This window comes from Mytilus californianus, unplaced genomic scaffold, assembly GCF_021869535.1.
Source record: "Mytilus californianus isolate M0D057914Y unplaced genomic scaffold, xbMytCali1.0.p SCAF_11, whole genome shotgun sequence".
NCBI classification, from domain to species: domain Eukaryota; kingdom Metazoa; phylum Mollusca; class Bivalvia; order Mytilida; family Mytilidae; genus Mytilus; species Mytilus californianus.
Genome location: NW_026262593.1, coordinates 26,651,782 through 26,675,139, shown reverse-complemented (window position 1 = coordinate 26,675,139; position 23,358 = coordinate 26,651,782). Strand labels below are relative to the sequence as shown.

Here is a 23,358-nt window from a genome sequence, read left to right as displayed (position 1 = left end):
AAGCTGTCCTAGAATCTGTCTTAAGACCTTTCTTAGGAATAAATTCGGATAATATTAACGTAATGGAAAATAGGATGTTAATAATTAAAAATATATAGAAATGCATCAAATCTCACCAGTAGTAATACTTATAAGATTAAGAATTATTATTTGCATTTTTATAAAGATAATCAATATTATTCCATATTGATAAAACTTTAGAAGGTTTTTCTATCTGAATGGGATTTCGAATAAATAAGCATATTCACCTGCGGAAAAACGTCGCGTGCTTTTACGTGCATAATTTTTGTAAAAACGTTTGATTGGCAATTGGTTTTGGTTAATAATTGCTATTACATACATTTCTCTCGGAATATGGAATAAAACAATTACTGTCTTTTGCTTCGGTAAATATGTGGTTTAATTGACTTTTGAAAAACTGATATTCACTTCGGCCATTGGCCTCAGTGAATATCAGTGTTTCTAAAGTCAATAAAACTAAGGACATGACCTAGTCCTAAGAGCACTCCAATAAACAGGCCCCCGGTCTAATATAAAACATGGTTCATATTCATATCAAAATATGTTCTCGGCTTGCTTAGAACGGCTAAAACATAACTCGCTGGACACTATTTATCTATCCATTCATGAGGGTCTGAAAGGGTCTTCAGAATAATTCAACAGATAAAAATGGACGAAAAATAAAGAATACCCAATAATGGCGTGCTAAAATATTAAAAAATGAGAATAATGGACAAATTTAAAGTCTCCCCCATTCCACCCCCTTTTCATTACTATGTTTAAAAAATATTGGATTGTATTGCAGATGTGACATCAGATAAACAAACATCAGTCAAAAACAGCAAACATGGAGATTAAATTAGCAAACGCACTGTCTTGCCTTGCCATACTTCTGCTCTTTATTTTCAATACATCTGAAGCTGTCGAGAAAAAATCAGATGATAGTTCCGGTAAACAAAAAGCGCTGTATATTGCAGAAATTTTGCTTAAACACCCTCACTTGGCGGAGCAAATATGGAATATTGGATTTACTGCTTTAATTAGTGGTGTAGGTCATGGCAACCAATCTCTCGATAAAGAAACAAAGAAAATGTTTTACAATTACGTTCTTGACAATATTCCTCGCCTTTTGAAAAATAAAGATTTTGAAAATATGATACATGATATTTCTTACGAATTGACTGAAGCATATAAGAAAGCCAAGTTGACTACAAGTACAGATTTTTCAAATTCAAACGATAGTTCTATAACACACGAAGTAGCTAGCGAGATTATAAAGCATTTGGATATAGGAAGACTATTAAAGAAGAGTGCGAGAAATGGGAAACAGATATTGGACGGAATAAGGGGGAAAGAAACGACAGATATAGTTTTGATGGCTAATAAAATAATTGATATGGTTCCAGCAATTTTGAATAGTACGTCATTTAACGAGATAAAAGATATCGTTATTAAAGAATTTCTACAAGGATACGAAACACTTATGCGAGAACAGAAAGGACGTTTTGACGGCATGGGGGATAATGTTACTGACTTCATTATCAACGTTCTAAAACATACAAATTTACAAAGACTAACCACTGATATATTATTGGCGGGAAAACCAATTATAGACAGTATTAGGGGAAAGGATTCTACGGGTTTGTTGATGGGACTAGGGTATGTTGCTAAAACCTATCCAAAAATATTAGCCAACGAACATTTCCAGCATGTTAAAGATATAGTAATGAAGCATTTTGAATCTACGTTTCTTCAGTTAAACCTAACTAATTTGGACTTGCAACAAAATGCCAGTAGTGTTATCAAAGATGTCATCTCTAACACAAATAAACTCCAAATGGTACAAGAAATACTGAAACAGTACAGTGCGAGGAATGTTCTGCGATTATCTGTAAACGATAGTGTAAATGGCATCTGTTATAGTGATTCTATTGACTTTCTCGATTCCTTGATGACTATGTCACCCTGGTCAGTTAAAAGTAAGTGGTTTCATTTGTAACGTTCAAACAGACCGTCACAATGCTAAGAAAAAAAAGAATCAATGTAAACTAGAAACTGCAGTTAAGCTTAATTATATATAAAACAAATTTCTTTTGTAGGTCTGTTCACTGACAAAATTGCATTACCTTAAATTTTAAAATCCACTGGCAAATAGTTTGATGTTTTGTTTTGTATTAATTCTTTATAATCCTTCACTGTACAAATCATTTAAAGATTTTGAATGATTTGAATTGAATTGAATCACTTGATAATCTGAGTTAAAAAAAAACCAGAAGGAAACTTTAACAAAAAGTAATAGATTACCCTTTTTTAGTATGAAAATTATATTTTCTTGAAAGTTGCAACATTTCTCATCAAAGAGGCCTACACGATACTGAATTGTTATAATCATTTTTTTAATTAAGGTTGTAAAAGAGAGGCGAAAGATACCAATGGGACATTCAGACTCATAAGTCGAAAACAAAACTGACAACGCCATGGCTAAAAAAAAAAGAAAAAGACAATCTGACAAACAACAGTACACACAACACAACATAGAAAACTAAAGACTGAGCAACACGAACCCCAAGAGACCGGGGGTGATCTCAGGCTCTCCGGAAGGGTAAGCAGATCCTGCTCCACATGCGACATCCGGCAAAATTTGACCTTTGCTTATTTTGGTTCTTCTGATTAGACCGGTTTCATTGTGATGGTCTCAAAACTATTTATGATTTTTTACTTGGAAATTGTCCAGGAAAAGAAAAAATAAAATTTCAAGTCGTACAAATCATAAAGAGTATCAAAATATGAAGAAGAAAAAAACAATTGTAAATGATGAACTTTACAACAAGGAAAAGCTACATCCTCTGTATACAACTTACAGGAAATGATGTTGTCATATCAACTATTTCATTGTTTTATTTTTTGTGGTTTAGTGTTCGATTCCATTGGAAAATTAAGTGACGGTATATTTGATGGACACTTGAACATGGTTGGATCATATGACGAGTGTACCAATGTCCGCGCATACATTCCTAAAGGTACAATCCTTGGACACAAGACTAAACAAACAGACAGATCATTTAATGGACGATTTTGTAGAGTTAAAATGAATATTCCTCAAGAAGTACTTGAAATGGTAAGCAATATATATATAAGAAAAATATTTTTATCTTGAACTCTCATTTTATATATACCATATTATTCAATGGATATGTGGTGTATACTTCAATGAGACTTATCATGAAACGCAATGACATGATAAATCTAAAGATGTCTAGAGTCTTCAACAAGAAACAATTGTCTATGCAATATTTCAAGTTCAATATCACCACGAGTTTAGAAATGAAAAGTGTAAATGTAACAGAGGCTTTCAAAGATTTGCCATCAAAGTCATTTCTCATCCAGAAGTGGATAGTATACGCTTTTGGGATGTGGGATATAGGGAGTACAAAAAGTGGGGATATGGGATGTAGGGTGTAAAAAAATGGGATCTTAGAAAAAAGTGTGAAGTGGGAAAAAATTACAAAAAGCTGGATTTTGGAAAATGGGTACAGCATACCAATGAATAAATTCACTGATGAGTTTCCTGACTTGTCACATGCACATGAACTGTACGAAGAACGAGTAGGTTTTTTTTTTACTTAAAACACAAATATATTTGTTGATGACTTAGCAAATAACTTTAACTATATTGTCCATGTCGTTTTACTAAATATAAGATTTAAATAGCTTTGGTTCTGATTTATTGCACTGAAGTTAAACTTGATGTTTGGTTTTTTTTTCTAGGACACACATGGCATACGCCTTAGTCTGACATGGGGACTTTGCGTTCCTGACAGCTGCCAACACAACGACGTTAAAGAAATACTCAGTTCAGGTATTATAGATCAAAAAGACAAATAATGCTGTGAAATTTTTACCCAAGTGCCTATCAAGTAGCATATAAACGTAACAAAAATAGAAAAGATTACCTTGCGAAATCAGGGTAACAGTTGAAAGACTTTTGAAAAGGGACCCATGCTTAAACAGTTTGAAGCAAAAAATCCCGATACACTGTTGGTAATAATCTGAATTATAGGCAACAAACTTATTATGAATATGATTTAGCAAAAAACGATGTTAAGTCTTGAAATTAATTACGAATGTTGGTTGAAGGATCGCATTTCATTATAATGACGAGAGTTCGGGAGACCAAGATATCAATATGTTGAATTATTCATCTCATGAATATTCATTAGTAATGTGAATATTAATCTCAGTGTGTAATTAACAATTCTCAGTGTGTGTTTTTCAATTTATTTCATCTCAGTGTGTCTTTTTAAAATCTCAGTGTGTAATTTTAAATTCTCAGTGTGTGTTTTTCATTTTTGTTTAAATCTCAGTGTGTAATTTTAATTTCTCAGTGTTATTTGAGGTTTTTAAATCCCAGTGTGTTTTTTTTTTTTTTTTTTTTTTAATTCTCAGTGTGTAATTTTTTCGAAAAAAGAGTTTAAACATTGTTTTGATGAGAACGGCTTGCCATATACGTCTGTAAGTACATAGATCCCAAACTTAGTTTCCGTTCTCTAACTTTAGTTTGCCTCAACCAAATGTGATGACACTTATACACCATGCTTATTACCACAAAACACAGATCAAGTTTGGGTAGTGTCACTTTTATTGTTCTAGAGTTATGCCCCTTTACAAATGGAAAAATGCTGAATTTTTCCGTTCTCTAACTTCAGTTCGCCTCAACCAAGTGTTATGAAACGTACACATAATGCTTATTGCCACAAAACTCAGATCAAGTTTGAATTTGGGTGGCGTAACATTATACCGTTCTGGATTTATGCCCCTTTATATATGAAAGAATTGCTGAATTTTTCGTTTCCGTTCTCTAATTTCAGTTTGCCTCAACCAAATGTTATGAAACTTATACACAATGATTATTGCCACAAAACTCAGCATCCTTCACGTGTTCACAAGATATTCAGGTATCCGTTTCTATAATCTCGAATTTTGTTCAATATATTTACGTTCTAGGCTTCAAGTTTCTTGCGTTTGCAACCACAAAACTCCCAAATGGCCTCATTTGAGATCTTATCATAAAGATATAAACCAAAAGGGTATTTTGCAAAATGCTAGTAAAATATCTGTTTGGGAAAGGTCTTGGCTAAGAACTAATTTGACCAAAATCTTGCAGAATGGCAATTTCAAATCAAATACGACGGTCGCTTTCAACGTGTTATTTTAATATCAAAACTGACATTTCCGAACTGAAGTGTCTAGATTATACAATCCTTTTCATTTTTTCAAATAATTACTACAGGGTTAAAGACTTTTAGGGGCCAAATATTGACTCTTTTTATGATCATATACTACTATCCATTATTGTTAATTTAATATTATTTTAAGTTATTATTATTATTATTATTATTATTATTATTATTATTATTATTATCATTAATTTCCTCATTATTATTATTATCATTATTATTATTATTATTATTATTATTATTATTATCACTACTCCTCTTTTAGTTAAAATTTTTAGTCAGCATTAATTTTTGATATTTACTTGTAGAAACACTGAAAAAGATAGCACCTTTCCTAGGCAGTGTGTCAGTATATTGTGCAGAGGATAAATCGGTCTCGGATGATCCTTCAGCTATTACGGCAATGTACTTCTTTCATTTATTTCTTGTCATTAAAATCTGTTTAAAACAACGAGATGTTTCAAATCATATGTTGTTCAAAATATGCATATCTTTGCGAGCTTATTGTAAAATAAACATATTCCAGTGTCCCAATATTGTTTTTGAAATATTATACTTATTTTTCATTTATTTAAAACTTTTAACAACAAACTGATATTTTGTGCATATAGTTACTAGTCAATGTCTTACATTAATATAAGTATCAAACTTTAAAAAAAAATTGTATTTGCCTTTTTGACTGTATAAATATTTACACTATTATGTTATATTCTAAATTTACAGTGCTATCTTATCCATTTTTGGAAGCATCATGTTGATTGGCACAGTTTTGGAATTGATATTATCAGAAAGATCAAAATGGCACAAGTCCTGGTATCTGGACAAATTTACAAAAGCGCAAAATAATTCAAAACAGTACAACGAAACGGATGCAACTACCGGTAATAAAGACATGACTGACGGAACCGTTCAAAGTTGTAAAACCGAGAAACTTGACAGTAAGGAAAATGGTCTGCCAGAAGACTATGTGCCACATGCAGAAAGTTGTTTGAACGGAATTGGCAAAGATATGTGTTCAGAACTTGACGAGAAAAAATATTCATTTTACCAAAAGGAAGTTGTAGTTGAGAAAGAAAAGAATGTATGCAAGCGAAATGACGGTAATAATCTAATTTTTACTACCTGGGCCACATTCACACTGTCCTTGTGAAACATGTTCTATGGACACAAGTTTGATTGTTTACATTTTTGAAAATAAAAACGAATTGATTGTTTGACACGCATTCAATTCTTTTTGCATGCATGAGTCAATTATCAGATGCAAGTATTTTCAAAAGTAACGCATTGATACTTTATAATTAATATTCAAAAATAATTCAATTGCACATGTTTAAGCCTCGTTGTGAACGCAGCCTTAGTTACGTTAACCTGATTAGTCGCTGCCTAAACTATTACAATTTTAGAAGATTACACGCAATCTCTACTATGCGAAAGGATATTGGGGTATTTATTAGTTGTTTGACGTCAGAATATCAATATGTTCACAAACAGGAAAACCGACAGTTACAATAAAAGTTAATGTCTCATCAGATCAGGTGAAATTCAAAAAGTAATACTATATGTTAAAACGATGTCAATTGTTTTATATATATTTCAATATGCAACAGAGAAGAATTGTGAGTTTCAAACTTTTTATCAACTTAATAATGATCAAAAACCAAATTACGGAGATATGGGGAGGGGAGTATTTGATTATTATTGTATGTTGAGCTTATAATTTTGTAAATAACTGACAGGAATATATAAAATTCGAAAGATTATTCAATTTATAAATTTCTTTTATTATTTCAGGAGTTTTAATAAGATTGTTGACAGCATTTGCCATTCAGGTTAATACAAAGAAAATCGTTTCAGTAAACGCAGGAGACAACGCGATAAACTGTGTTCATGGAATTCGTTTCCTTAGTATAACATGGATTCTGCTGGGGCATTCATTGAATTATGGACTGGTTTCATTACCTGGAATATGGACCATAGGTAAAAAGTATTCTTAAACAGATTTATACCAATAAAACTTGAACGAACCATTTGACATTTTTGAGAACTTTCACCTTTTTTTAACGATATTTTGTGATTGAAAAACATAGACGATGCACAATTTTAACATATTGATCATAATTCAGATTTCAGATAAGTAGCAAAAGCTCAAAATTACCACTGTGCAGGGTTTGACATTATTTAAAAAAAAATATAGAATTAATTGTTTGAAAAAAGACAACCTGTTATCCAGATTTTCGCCAATTACTAATTTTTAATGAATTAAAAATTACACGTTTATGGTTATTCATATTTCTCCCTTCAACCTTTAGTGAATATTATTTATCACTCTGGGGGTATTTACAATCTATAAATAAACGACCTCGTAACTCGACCAAGGTAAAATAAAACATTATTATTTTTGATAATAGTGTTCTTTTTTATATTTATAACAATGTTTCTCTTTACTTTTGTAGCTAATCCTTCGCAAATAAAGGAGATGATGGAAAGTTTTACATATCAAGTCGTCTTATCAATACCTGTGGCTGTAGATTCCTTTTTTATGATCAGGTGAGTTTAGTTTAAATCGATATCTTCATTGCTATCACCTGAAATTTTAACAAAAAAATAGTTTCTGTAAAATTTATAAGTAACATTGCAAAATAGTGCATCAGTTTTCTCATTTTGTTCCTCTTAATGATATTTTTAAAGTTAAAAAGTAAGAAAAATACCAGGGAGTTAGTGTGGTCAATAGAAGAGTTTCAAATTTCAATCTTATGAGAGAACTGACGCAGTCGATCATTGGTCATTCGGGGGAATCGCGTAACAGTACATATAACGTAAAGATATTTGCTTTGTGTGACGTCAAATTTTCCCTGGAAAAGCACTAATTGAAAGATAGTATTTAATCAGTGGTCGAATAAAAGACAAAACAAACGGAAAACAAATATGACAGACATAAAGCAACGAGAACAACAGAATTACAGGTTCCTGACATGGGACAGGCACCCAAAGTATGTGTCGGGGCCAAACATGCCTGTGAACGTTCGAACTTCCCCTAATATTGGACAGTGATGTAAAAACTGTAAAAATCAGTAGCAATTGGCTTAACTCAAACTATAAAAATCAGTACGAGGCACAAAAACAACTGACATAAAATCATTATCAAGAAAGCACCGAAATAATAGTATTCGCAGTTATTTAAAGCTAGTTTAAAGCCAATTGCAACCAATTTTAAATAAATCATGTTCTCCCAGACTAAAGTATCATTCAGTACACGTCCAACGGATTTAATGTAAAGACGCCATAAACGGTCTGAGAAACGCATTACCTTGTGCAATGTCAAAATATTAGTAAACAGTATCGATGTCATTTGTTTTTTGCAGTGGTATGTTGGTTGTTTACAGTCAAATGAATAGTACATCAAAATTAATGGATAACTTCAGTTGTTCGAAGACAGCCGCTTTTGCTGGTAAATACCTATTCCACAGGTTTTGGAGGTATATTTCTTTTATCTTTTCACAGTGAAATAATTCTTCTATTGTAAAATGAAAGTATTCAACATTTTTACTAAGTAATGTTAAATTATTTCAACAAAATTAACATTAAAGAGGGTCAAGGCAATACGTACAAAATCATTACTTTAGAATATGAATAAAAGGACATGTGGGACATACGTCAATTGGACAACAGCCCAACGACACGAAAATGAAAAGAAATTAGATGTCGGCATACAATTATCAATACATTTCACTATATTCTAAACTGTACAGCTCTAACAGAAAGTAGAAGAGTTTTTCTTAAACCATATTATGTAAGCCGAGTAAATGTTTTGGAATTCGGCAGTTTATTTGTTTCAAAAAATATTCAGGTACCGAAAAATTTGTGTAAATTAATCAGAATTATCAATACAGAAGTATATTCTCCAGGTGGATCATCAATCTCGCATCTTTTTATGCTCGTTTTGTAAAAACTTGTCATGCGCAGAACAGTGGCGGATCCAGAGGGGGGCGTAGAGGGCGTACGCCCCCCCTTTGCTTGCACTTTTTTTTTTTTTTTTTTTGTAAAATTATTAATCAGACTAGACTTCGCGAACTTTGCCATTTCCCGTGTATTCAATTTTTATGCGACAATTCTTTACTTATAAAGATAGTTTTCGCTCGTATTTACTGTAATATATTATTGATTATGTCAAAGTCATGTGATTCGCTACGGTGGAGTTGACCAGTACGTCGAAAAAACGTCACTCAGTCATTTTGAAATTCAAATTACAGTAACACATTGCTTAGGCCGAGGATGACAAGCATGACGCCTTCAAAGCGACAAAGTATTGAGCAAGAACGTATTGACTTCTATTTCACAATTCCAACCATCAGAAAGTAATACTCTATTACACTCTCATGAAAAAAAAGTTCCACAGCAATATTATTTACCTACGAAAACATGTTTAACCCCACTCGCGCCAGCCCATTAATAACATTGCTGAATAGTGATCCCCAGTCAGTAAGCTCTAAATATAGATTTAAAGTCTAAGGTACGGACCATTTGATTTGAGGGGGCAGTCTGAGATATTTCAGAGAAAAAAATCTGACCCTGATTTTTGCTTTAAACAATAATTCTGGCCGTATCTGGATTGAAAACAATAATCTTGTCCACTTTTTTGCTATTAGAAAAAAATATTTTCAACAATATTATTAAGCATTAAATGAACATGATGAATAAAAAACGGGCGTAATTTTTTTTTTTTTGGGGGGGGGGGGGGGTTGCATGTGAATCCCATATCTGACCGGAATGTCTGTTTCGCCGAACTGATATACTGAATACTTTTTTCAAGGCCCGACTGCAACCTGCTGCTGGGTGTGGCCTATATGTCTTCATGTGTCGACAGTCATTCACAACTTCATTGTCATTTCCGACTCATTAGTAGCCTTTGGTTGATTTGGAACCCCCTCACTTCCCTTGTTGGTTTAAACATTTCAACCAAACATTTGGATAAAAATTGCTTGTTTGTCTTTCTTCGTGTCGGTCGTATTGTAAATTTCATTGAATAGCCGTATATCTTGTTTACAACAAGAAATCTGTGAGGTTATGCTAACTAACCATGCATACAACAAACGAAATTTTCTATGTCCATTTTTTACTGACAAATCCCACATCAAATAAATCAATTAGTACATAGCTTTGGATCCATCCAATCATTTTATAATAGACAATTAATGGAGAGAATACGGCACCAAAAATGTCCAACCCCTACACTTTAACTATAAAATGCATTTTACACTTATTTTATGTTTTTTAGTCAAAAAAAGGCCCAAAAAATTTTTCGCCTCGCTCCGCTCGGCAAACTTCATTACTACGCCCCCCCTTTCCAAAATCCTGGATCCGCCCCTGCAGAATCTATATGTTGTTATATGTTAAAAATATCTTTCTTTGTACCATTAACTTGGTTTTATAAGAAATAAAGACTCTGAATCAATAAGCGACGGGTGTCTATGCAATATGGCAAGCTCTAAAACACCCTAATATGTCGAGAATAAATCAAATAGAAGCACTCAATTTTCTGCAATCAATTCAAATTATCAGAATAACAAAAAAATAAACATTAAGATAAGACATAAGACGGAGTTCCTGACTTAAACACGTATATAATTTTGTGTCAGGGTTAATCTAGGTTTTAATTAATCTCACCCCCCTCCCCCCCCCCCTTTCAAAATGTTTTGCATCGATCGACAACAAGCCACAATTATATAACAATACGTTTAAATGAATGTAGCATTAATCATATGACTGTGGGAGATTCGCAATTTTGTTTTATGCATAAATGTTGTTCTATTCCATACAATAAAGACTGATTCATACTTCTGAAATCTTTTAACACATCACATATGGTTATTATGTAATATATGATTCTTCATAGTGCATACAAATGTTTTTCTTTAAAAAATAAATGAGTATTTATATTGCAATGATCACTTCTAAAACAAAAACACAAAAAGCACACTATGGCATATCAATAATATATATATATATATATATATATATATATTGCTTTGATTGGGTTCAAAGTCAATTAATCCTCTTTTTAGGTTAACACCACTATATATGATTGCACTGATGGTATTAACCTGTTTGTTGAAGTATTTTGGTGATGGTCCATTTTGGCCTTCAGTTATACCATTAGCAGATAATTGTAGAACAAACTGGTGGACGAATCTGCTGTACATCAACAATTTCCTACCTGCCTCTAAACAGGTAATTAACATAGATATAATAGTATCTCATTTATTGCTTTTATTGATTACATCCTCTACCTTTGGTATCATGTGAATTGTTGTCTGTTCATATTGTTATCTATTCAAAGTGAGTTCCCTTGTGAAGTTAACACAATATAATTAGATAATTCTTGATTAATTTATAGTAAAAATATCATTGAGGTAACATCAAGTGTTATTCAATGTATCAATCAAAATAAAATTAGACGAAAATCTGCTGAGCTTGGAACAAGTCTGTTATCAAAGGGGCGCATCTGGTACCCATAGGAATAGACGGTTTAACTATCATGCTCATGACTTTTCTAATAAACTTTAGGTGACATCTAATATCTTTTAAACTTTTTCTTCGTTAAATGGAATATATTCCAGCTGTAAAGACAAACTAAGACACGTTTTCTATAACATTTAAGGTACATGTAATTGCTGCCACTTTCCATATTAGATCATACTATGTATTAATCTGTGGATAGAATTGCCATGTTACAATAATGCTGTTGTATTTATATTGCAGTGTATGTCATGGTCTTGGTTTTTGTCAGATGATATGCAATTTTATGTTATTACACTTTTCGTCCTGATATTTTTGGCAGTGTGAGTAAATATATATTTTTTTCTTCAATTCAACAGCCTACATTACAATAAAGGAAAATATATACAGGAATACAAATAGCATATAAAGGCGACATCAATAAGGCTTTATGCAAAAGCCATTTTACACAAAGAAAGAACACAAATATAACAAAGTCATAGACAATTACTCTCTATACTGAGGGTATACATTAACGAGACAAATCAAGCGACACAAAAACCCATTTAGAGGTCAACATACGGTCATAGAAAAGTGTCTGTAGAGTATGATAAGAACAATGCTTTGGCTTTGAATGTTTATTAGCAATCACTTGACAAAACTGGTAAACAAACGGTAAATACAGATTGAAATGGAATTCACAATCTAGGACTTTTCACGGTCTCAAAGGTTAGGTTAGGATCAACATCAATGAGACAACAACCTACCAACACAAACGACATTTTATTATCAACACGGTATCAAATATAAGTTGTAAATGAATACTGCAGATACTGTCCGAAGTCAGATATATCAACATCAAATTCCATAGGCACGATCATTCATCTTCGGTTGGGCCATGGGTTTTTCTCGAGCCAAACCTTTTTTATACCTTAATAAAAAATAAACTTGTTTTTTTTTCAGTATCACACAGGAACAAGAAATTTGTTTGAAACCTAATGTTGAATTTAATTATTTTTCCCTGATTTTTAATCGAAAAAAAACTATTTATTCGCTTCCCTGCTGAAAGTTTTTTTTCGAGAAATTTAGAATCAAACAATTATTTAAAAAAACCCATGCCAACCTCACACAAAAATATGAATAGTAAGTGCCAAAAACAAATCTGAAAAAAAAAATAGAATTGATAAAACGTGACGACTGTTAGGACATCTGACTTTTTTAAATTTGTATTTTCAAGTATAAAGCGAAGATGGTTACATGCGCTGGTATCTTGTTTGTAAAAGGAATGAAGAGAAAACTTTTTTAGATAATCATAACCCCTTTTGAATAAAATGGAAAAATTAACTAATGACACACAGTATACCTTTTTATATATATTACTTGCGTATAAAATCGTATTAGAAAAGAAAAGTTGATTTAATACTTTTTTCGTTTTTGTTCTCTTTCTTTTAGATCAATTAAAATCGGTCTCGTTCTGATATCTTTGATGATGCTTGGAGGGATTTCTGCAGCAGCTTATTCTGAGCATACGTATAAAGGAGATCTTTTACAGTAAGAATACCTTCATAGATCACCATTTCAAAAATATAATATACATTTAAGATAAAATCCTATTTTATACGCGAAGTTATTCGTATTGAGATGTCGCTGATTAATGAATGAGAATTTCTTGGCTTCGTTTTAGCTCACCTGGCCCAAAGGGCAGAATGAACTTTTCTCATCACTTGGGGTCCGTCGTTTATCTTTTAATCTGAAACTGCTGGGTCAAATTTAACCAAAATTGGCCACAATCATCAATGGGGTATATTGTTCAGAAAATGTGTCTGATGACCTCGCCTGCCAACCAACATTGTCGACATAGCTTAAAGAAAAACATAGGGGTAAAATGCAAGTTTTGTCAATTATCTTATGTTGAGATCTACCTGCTGTCTATTTACATCAAAACTGTCGGACGACTTCTTACAGGAATTATTGCCCTTAAATGTCAAATTTTACCAATATTTATCATGTTTGCCTATTATTTTGAAAACTATAATAGATAGAGGGAAACTTTAATTAGGAAAAATGATCAGAAAGAGAAGATCTACAAATAAGTCAGATAGCCAAAATCGTCAGCCGACTCCTAATAGGAGTTATTGCCCTTTAATGACGGATTTTACCATTTTTTTGCTTTTTTGTTTACTATCTTGAAGGAAGTTTATAGTAAGTCTTACTATACAAATCCTTGCTATCTAACAAATCTTTTCCTCTGAAACTTCTGGGCCAAATTTAATCAAACTTGGCCACAAACATTATCATAGTATCTAGTTTAAAAACTGAGTACAATGACACAGCCTGCAAACAAACATGGCCGACATGGCTAAAATTGAAAGTAATAAAATGAAAGTTTTTCTATTATCTTGAAACCCGCTTTGAATAGAAAAAGTCTGACAGAGGCAGAAACGTCAGAATGTTGATAAAAACTTTAAAAAGCAACAATGATCAGCAAGAGAAGATCTACAAATACGTCAACATGATTGAAATTGTTATTTAACTCTCTATAGAGTTAATGCCCTTTCATGATGATTTTTACCAAAAAGTAGCCATTGTTGAAGATGCAGGTGAGCGACACAAGACTCTTTAGAGCCTCAAGTTTATTTTGATTTCTTTGATTAGGAAATGGTTTTACCGCTGGGACTCTTAAGTTCTTACATTAATTTAAAAGAAATGAAATTAGGGTGAACAGGAATGAGAAGCAACCCAAACGACTCAACTTTATTTAAATATGATTTGAAAAATGCAGGTGGGTGTTTACAGAATTTAAAAGACATGAATTTTTATCATAAGAAGAGCTCTGGATGCTTTTCACCTCATATTTTTAATGTGTTAATTAACGCACCTTTACTTAAAAAAGACTAGCACTGCAACTTTGTTAGCTTAGATTTGGAACTTCCACATTGCTGTTTTTGTAATATCTCAATAAAATGTTTTCACGATATTTGGTATATGTATGTGACATCTAATTTTAGTGGTAAAGGAGATCATGATGTGTATTGGACCAATGTTTACACGCCACCATGGTGTCGGATATCTGCGTATTGTGTTGGGATGATTCTCGGAATCATAATGAAAAAACGACCAAGGAAACAATTGCACTGGGTATGTAAAATATTTTATCTAATATAAAAAAAAATTGTTGCCAGTTGAATGAGTATCATATTTGTGATTCAATCTCGAACATGTTACATAAATATGATTCAAACAGTCGACACTATATGTCATGTTACTGAAAATTAATACTATAAATGTAGGCAGTAGTAGTTCACCGATGTTACAGTAATGGCCCAAAAACTTTCGATATCGTTAAAGACGGCCACAGATATCTTCCAATGATAGTAGCCAAAATCACGTCCTCTTTTTCTCAATTTGTGGCTTCACCGAATGCGAATTGAAGCCGATTTTTACTTACCACGAGAAACACAGCGGGTGCCTTCCAGAACACCTTAGATCCCTCCCATTTTGGTAAGGTTCGTCTTGTAATGTATACGTAGTATTGTGTGGATGACGGTGTTGTTTGTTTTTATGTCGTTTTTCTTTTGACATGGTATTACCTGCTTTTTTTAATTGTTTTGCATTGTCCATTATTTCTTCTGACTCTTTTTTTTAGCAATAAAAACATCAGGCGAAATGAAGATGTTCCTTATTTTTATGTATTGCTATGTTTTAGATTTCGTTTAACAGTGATCGTTTAACACAAATTGTGTTAGCCCTTTGATTAACCAATCAGATTGCAAGATTCTTGATTCATAAGAGATAATCCTTTAAATAAACCTTTTATAAAAGGTTACAAATTTTACACCGTTTTAGATCATAAAATAATGTTTTTTTTCCGCTATAAATATTGCTTTTGTTATCAACGAATTAAACCCCAACTAAACATAATGCTATACACCTATGAACATTCACGGTCCAACATTCTGTCGATACCTTTATATTTGCAATGCACAAGACCATGTTGTTTCTGACTGTTAAGGACGTCTTTACACTAAATCCATTAGTTGTTGGGTGTGTTCTGAATGGCATTTAAGTCTTGGATATATGATTTTTATTAGTTGTCATTGGCGTATGACTAGTTTTCAGTAACTGTAATCTCATATCTGTTCTTTGTGTCTTTAGTGTTTTCGTTAGTTGTTTTTTTTTTTGTGTGCTTTGTACCGATCTGATAAGTTAAGCCCTTTTCTACTAATTTTTATAGTTTGTTCTTATTTTGATCTGTTACACCACTGTCCCAGGTTAGGGGAGAGTTGGGCTCCCGCAATCTGTTTGGCCCTTTGAAAAACTGCTCATGCGCCAAAGATACAATGATTACTAAATGTTTTTAAGTTCGGTTCCTTTACAAATACACAATCTCTTTTGCACAAAAATAAGTAATTACATATAAAACATGTGTCCTTTTAAACAGCCCACCCGAAGAATATTATTGAGGGGCCTGATGGGTTATTTTCGTTCTTCGTGATCGGCGCATTTTCGCTATCGTGATCCGTTTTTCTACATATTTATTTTGTTTTTATATTTTCGTGATCCGTGATCATGGAAATTTATTTTCTGTGAATCATGATTGACAAAAAAATCAACTCGTGAATCGTGATGAGACCCCCCCCCCCCCCCCCCCCCCCCCCCATCAGGCCCCTCATTATTCTGTGTTAAAATGCACCGGTTTGATATGTATGTTATTGTTATTAACATTAAAAATCCATCTAACCAATAAACGAATTGTCAATACAATAGTCATACAAGAACTAGAACACGTACATTGACGACAGTAATTCCGTTAATTACAACAATTACATAATGTATGTCTTAAAAAAATATGTCATAGTTTGATCTGTAACATAAAATATGCAGATACAAAATTTCAATCCTGGTATCTATGATGAGTTTATTTATGACAGACATGTTCGATTCTAGGAAATTTGTGCAAAATTACTTGAACTTCGTTAATTTTGTAATAATTTGAAACTTTCTACACTTTATAGATATATTCTTTGTCCTGGCAGAAGATCATATTCTTCAAAAGTTATTTCAAGAAGGTTTCATCTATTTATTTATATGCAATGCTAGCTCTATTTTTCAGATACAGACGGTCATTGGGTGGACATTGGCAATTGCTGGTGGATTATTTGTGGTTTATATACCTTATTCAGAACATAGGAAAGGGGGTACACAATGGTCATTAGACATGAGAACTGCATACGAGTCTTTAGGGAGACCGTTGTGGGCATCATGCGTTGCTTGGGTTCTGTTTGCCTGTCACAACGGTAATGGCGGTAAGTAATTTTTAATAACTATATATATACAACCTTGATATATACTTTAAATTATTTTGAACATAATACAAAAATTACAAGATACCCAAATTCATTTGCGTTATATGAGCATTTTGAAGTTTTTTTTTCTCATCAGTGGTGATCAAAACTTATTCTGGAATTCCGAAAGTATTCAACTTTGAAAAGCTATAAATTAAAAATAGCATAAAAAAGACATCAAAACAGAATTTGTGAATCATAGAATAGTTCGAACGAAATATTCAAAATGGTATATTATTTTTACTATGAATTGAAGAAGAATAAAGTTATTTAGTAATTTCACATGAGATTGTTCAAAGCAATTGAAATACTTATGCGACTCCTGTAAAACTGTGTTTGCAATCGTCTTTTCTTTCTCTTGCTTGAAATACGTATGCTTCGAAACATAAACAAACCCGATTTAACTTGTATTTTAACAAAGTTTTATTTCAATAGTATTGTTACATTCTAAACATGTGAATGTAATTTGGATGGGTGTTTGTTTCAGGTGTAGTCAACAAGATTTTGTCCTGGCGTGGACTAGTTCCTCTCTCCAGACTGTCGTATGCTGTGTATCTGATACATCCAATCGTCATGATGACATATTTCTTCTCCAGGAGGACACTTTTCTATATAAATGATTTCAAAGTGGTAAGTTTAAAGCTTCGTGTATTTGAAATAGTAGGATAAGATATCTTTCCGAGGAAGATACAATGAACAACTATCCACACTCGGTAAAAACTTCCCAATCGGGATGATTACATAATTGGTAAATTTACAGATCAGAACATCGATAACATGTCGCAAGCGAGGATCTTTTCGAATTTTTATTTCCCATGAAGGATAAAAGAATTTAGTGATGAGGAACAAATAGAAGATTTTTTTTTAATTTTTAGAATTTCACCAACCGTAACATTATTCAAGCTAATTCTGCTAAAATGCCACATAAAACACTCCACATTTTACTATCAATATAACTATCATTTGTGTATAAATGTTGAATGTCTTAAAATGGGTATTAAACGAGTGTTCAAAACACTTACAAGCGACGATTATAAATGGCGTTATTCTTGAAACAGACATGTAGACAAAATAAAAGAATTCTTTATTTTCCTTGATAGAGACCTTTCAAGACAGAATCATGACAAAAAAATGAGTATTTTCTCATTCTAAACACAAATAACACACAAAAAAGGTAATGTAGGCGTAATCCTTATATATGCAGTTTAGGAGCAAAAACCCAAAGTTGCGTATAAAAGTTCAATCGGAAATCAATACATAAAACCTATTCATATGAAGTTAAGAAAAAAAAGAAAGAAAAAAACATCGCATGTAAATGTGTAGTAATATAAATTAGTGACTGGCATGACAGAGAAACACAGTCTGATCGTCCAATGGTTGTATCAGAATCAGAACAAATAGTCAAGCTGATGAATTATACAAGTATTTTATATCTGTATGCGTTTTACAATGTCATGTAAATGTTTTCCTTGACGTGGATTTCAAGATAAGAAGAATAAAATAGAAATAAGCGCAGGTTTTAAATAATTGATAAGACAACTGTAATAAATAATATGTTTCTTGATCTTTTTTTAGGTTTATCTGTACATCGGACATACTGTTGTTACTTTCATGGTGGCATTTGTGGCATCGATAGCATTTGAGGGTCCCTTCCTAGCATTAGAGAAAATTATGACGGGGCGATAACATCAGTCTGAAATATAGATAAATATACAGACTACAGTAAGACGACACATTGCATATACAAAATTGGATGGATAGCTACATTTATATATTATTGAAATATATACCATTATTGTCACCTGCTTACAAATTATTCTATTTTTTTTTTCTTGTTTTGATTTTGTTTTTCTCTAGTTTTATATGAATATTTACTTCGAAATAACATCATATTTTGGAATAATGAGATATATTCAGAAATTTTAATTGTGTATTTTGACAATAGAAAAGAATTCAGAAAACGCACGAGGTGAAAACAAGCAAAATGTGGCAAAAATTACTGATCTTCGAATATTTCTGTGATCAATTAGAAATATTTATATCAAGGTAACATCCAAGTATTTACATTTCATTTTTTTTCTTTAATGTCTCTTCTTGAAATGTCTGTATTGTAATGATGACTGTTATACATGGTGATAGGAGGTGTTGAGGTCATTGTTTGCAAGGAACAGTGCTTTTGATACTTTTCCGACATGTTACTCAACAACTAAAGAAAGAGCTCACTCGTTTCAGTCAAGTTAAGACGATCTTTCGGCACTATTTGATGTTATTCGACAACCGCTACTTAGTCTGGAACGTCTTCAACACTCATCAGTTATAAATAAATTACACCTTAAAGGGGTGAAATCCTCTCTACAAATTCTATCATACATTATCAGAAAAAGCAGAGCAAGTATTACCGACAGTAAACAAAACTTTTTATATTCCTTAAGTTGGACATGCCAATAAAGAACCTTAGCATTTGAAACACACTAAAATAGTCCATGCTTTAACTGAATATTTCAGATAAAAATATTAATTCACTTTAGTTTGAGAAAGGAAATAAAACCATTGATGCCAAATGTACTTTTATTTATATAATGTTATCTAATTTTTTAAAGTATATGTCCAAGAGCTTTTTTTCAAACTAGATGTTGTGCAAATTTCACGTTTTTAATAATGTACATTGTTAAAGCACGATTTGGACACAAGGAAAGACAACACAAGGACACAGTTTAAATAAAATACAAGAAAATAGCTCTTATTAACGTCTTTCCTCTCGTTCAAAACAAATAAAGAAGATAATCAGGTCAACATACCCTTTAATTTATTTAATTCCTTTTCTGCATTAAGGAAAAGATCCACATACATTTAAATAATACCTAACTGGAGAAAAATACACAGACTGTAATAGTTACAATACCAACAGTGTTGTGACTATTTAAACAAGTTCAGACATACACTCAAAAAAATAATTATAGCAAATGAAACTGACACTTAATGTGTTCGGTTTTATATTCTACAATGAAAATCAAGTGACAAATATAGTGCTTTACAATTCACATTTTCAACCTGGTTTGATCAATAACATCACTATAAAAGTATCTCAACAAATCTGAAATACGGAAACTGTTCCATCCATTGGTAAATAGCCGTTCTCATAAGATCGCGACAAGTACAAATGTAGGGGATTTGGAACTTGAGCCATTTGCCTTCTTTTACGTATAAACATTTATAGATTATATTCATACATAAGATGTTTGTTATTATTAGCTAATATTAAAAATGAAATGAATATCTTATTCTTTTTTCGCATCTTGGACCACTCCTTTCATTCCGCTACACTTTATTTTAAAAAGGTTTGTCTGTTTTGTATAATCTAATACAAGCAGTATTCAAAATAAAGCATAATAATTTGCTTACCTGTAGTTGTTTGGGATGATTTGTCTATACAGTGAATAGTACACTATTTATCTAATAAGCAAACTTTTAATAATAATAGGAAGATCCTAAGTTATTTGTCGAAAAAGGACATACAACAAAATAGCTAAACTTAATCCATTTCAAGGGGTAAACTCATTGTCAATAAGGTAAACAAGTGCCTCTTTAAGAAAGAAAGAAAGAGAGGATACCAAAGGGGAGGGGTGTTAAAAAAAGTCAAAAAAAACATACAAAACCATGGTCAAAATAAAAACGACTAAAGGACAAACAGCAATAACAAAACTAAAGACAGAGCAACATAAACCCCACTAAAAACAGGGAAGGCTACGTTGTTTAACTAGAAGCATATTTCATGGTGTCAAATTAAAGTCAGTTATAGTTGTATAAACATATGCTAACAAGTCATAAAGAAGGAGCCACAAATTCCTGGTCATCTATGAAACGAAAATGCAATATATTCATTTATTTCAATATGGAATGACATTTTTTCTTGCTTTCAATTAAGATTTTTTCTTAGTCATGAATTAATATTTTTCATGCAGTTTGATATATTAGGGGAATAAGAGAGTACTATATACACCAAAGCGTTAATATATCTCGGCAGTAAACATTGTTTAATATTAACTCATTCAAAAAAGGGTTTTCAACAAATGATGATCAATAAGAAAACGACAAAAATATCAGTCAAAGAACTCTACAAAGAAAACTATATTTAGACTGGATTATTCAATGGACGTTGCTGCCGAAATGTATTTGTACAACCTATCAATAATTGCATTCCATTCTTCTTCTTGAGAAGCTCCTGTGTAAAGTTTGCTCCCATATAAAATTCCGGAGAAGTGGAATGCTTGTCAATGAGACCATTCAAATGAGGTGGATGCAAGTAATTATAGGCCACCGTATGGTCTTCAACAATGAGTAACTAAAAATGTCCAGTTAGTTCCCATAACAATCATTCCAGCTTTCTGTTCAAAACCAACCACTTCTGCAAATGGCGGACGATATAATGGGGGAATCAAAAACCACAAGTAAAACAAAAACAGATTTCACCATGGTCATATGTATTACAAATATGCTTTCAGGTATAGAACCATTAATTAGGGCCCGGTCAGAAAGAACATACAAGAAAGTAGTACATATTTTTAAACAAAATAGTTTCTACGCATAGCAGTAACTTTTCAATAAGTAAAATATTTGGGTATTGGATAATTTTGGTATCAAATGAAAACTTTAAGTACCTGGGATTACCGTAGAACCCTTGTTGGAAGATTCTTTTGAATAATGAAAAAAATATATGAAATTATAATAGGAAGGCACATTTGCCCTGTTGTTCAGATCGGAAGTACCTGTTTTTGTACTACCAAACTTCCGGGAACCAGTGCGCTCTAATATGCAATTAAACGTATGTTGAATTTTTCGGCACAAGTCAGGATAAGGTATAGTTTTGACATTAAATGACTGCTACTTTATTTGAACCCAAGACAAAGTAACCATTAATACTTGAAATTACAGAATTTAACATAGAAATTGATAGGGCTATGAATTAGTGATTTTATTCCTTCAATAAAAAAACCAATCGTCTTGATGATATCACTTTTAGAGAACATTTTGTTTGAGTGATTTATTGCAAAATATTAGCAGTTCCCTCCTTAAGGATGTACACCTCTGAGGAGCCAACAATTTCTAGAATTAAACTTTTTTTCTTAACCTGATTAACCTAAAAAAAATTGGTGAAGAAAAAATCATATGGTGGTGCACTTCTTTTTTTGCTACGGCCCTTTAAAAGTACCCAATTTTGATGATTTTCCCATTTTTCATCAGTTTTTGCCCATTTTTGGGCCATTATCGTGAAAAAAATCACAGTTCTCAATTAAACTTTTTTTCATACTTTCAATAAAGATGAAGTGGACCAATCTATATAAATAACTTTAAAAACTATAGGTAGGTGTTAATATAAGAAAGTTTTATCATATTTTGATGCTTTTTCGTGTCAAATTTACCATGCTGTCAATTTTGTAAATTTATGATTTTTCTCTATTTTAAGAACAAAATACTTATTATTTCAACTTCTTTGTTTTAAATGATTGAAAAAATACATAATATCTTAGAAGTTTGAAAAGAAAAAAGTGATATGGGATGTACATGTTTCTGGTAAAAACATTTCTTGTACCCCTCACCCATTTTCTCAAAAAATTGGCTAAAAAGACTGACTTGATTGGTAATAAAATTTGAAAAATTTATTACTCGGAAACTACTTATTGTAAATACACAATTTTTTCACAGAGTTCAGTTTGATTATGATATTCATTGCTATTTTCCACTTGTATCACATGTTTTGGAAATAATTCCAGAACGAGATTTCAACGAGACTGAAACGTCAGAAGAATACATCCTTAAACAAAATATTTATCTACATTGCCTAAATTATTTTCATGAAACAAAGTTGGACATATGATTTTGATTTGTTAAGTATGTGAAATATTTGTGTAAAAGGTTGTAGAATTAAACGTTTCAACTATGGTGAAAGATTAAAGCTGGATACAATTTTGTTAAATCCACTGGTTGCTTTAATAATGTTAAGATTACTTGGAAGGCCAAACAGTCATTGCTTCAAAGCTAAATCCTCCATTATTTGATTAATTGAGGCGACGCTGGTATACTGATGTTCAATTCTCGTTAATCGATTAGGAAGATACAAATCAAGGTAACACACACAAACTGTGAGAATCGCAAGAACTCCAAAAAGGAATGAGGCCGGTCGCATCGACAGTACAAGCATCTCCTGCTATGCACGCATCACCGGACAAATTCACTCAGTCAAAATGTCACAACCGGAAATAGGACACAATCGGTAAAATTAC

General features: G+C 32.0%; 1 protein-coding gene across 1 annotated transcript; it reads left to right on the top strand.

Annotated features, from left to right (window-relative positions):
- The first annotated feature begins 1,513 nt into the window (after positions 1 to 1,513).
- Positions 1,514 to 20,351, top strand: LOC127720846 (nose resistant to fluoxetine protein 6-like). Its single transcript, XM_052227595.1, has 12 exons — positions 1,514 to 1,640; positions 2,916 to 3,020; positions 7,029 to 7,214; positions 7,691 to 7,784; positions 8,600 to 8,713; positions 11,300 to 11,465; positions 11,997 to 12,076; positions 13,185 to 13,283; positions 14,741 to 14,870; positions 16,846 to 17,038; positions 17,565 to 17,707; positions 18,653 to 20,351. Exons 1-12 carry the CDS (start codon positions 1,514 to 1,516, stop codon positions 18,761 to 18,763), a joined length of 1,548 nt encoding a protein of 515 aa, XP_052083555.1. The 3' UTR covers positions 18,764 to 20,351.
- The last annotated feature ends 3,007 nt before the right edge of the window (positions 20,352 to 23,358 follow it).

What these genes read in the sequence shown, in the direction of transcription:
- LOC127720846 (XM_052227595.1), top strand. Translation starts at nt 1,514, where the DNA reads ATGGGGGATAATGTTACTGACTTCATTATCAACGTTCTAAAACATACA. An exon ending in TAGGGGAAAGGATTCTACGG is followed by an intron (nt 1,641 to 2,915) that starts GTTTGTTGATGG and finishes TTTGTGGTTTAG; the next exon opens with TGTTCGATTCCATTGGAAAA. An exon ending in TATAAAGGAGATCTTTTACA is followed by an intron (nt 13,284 to 14,740) that starts GTAAGAATACCT and finishes ATCTAATTTTAG; the next exon opens with TGGTAAAGGAGATCATGATG.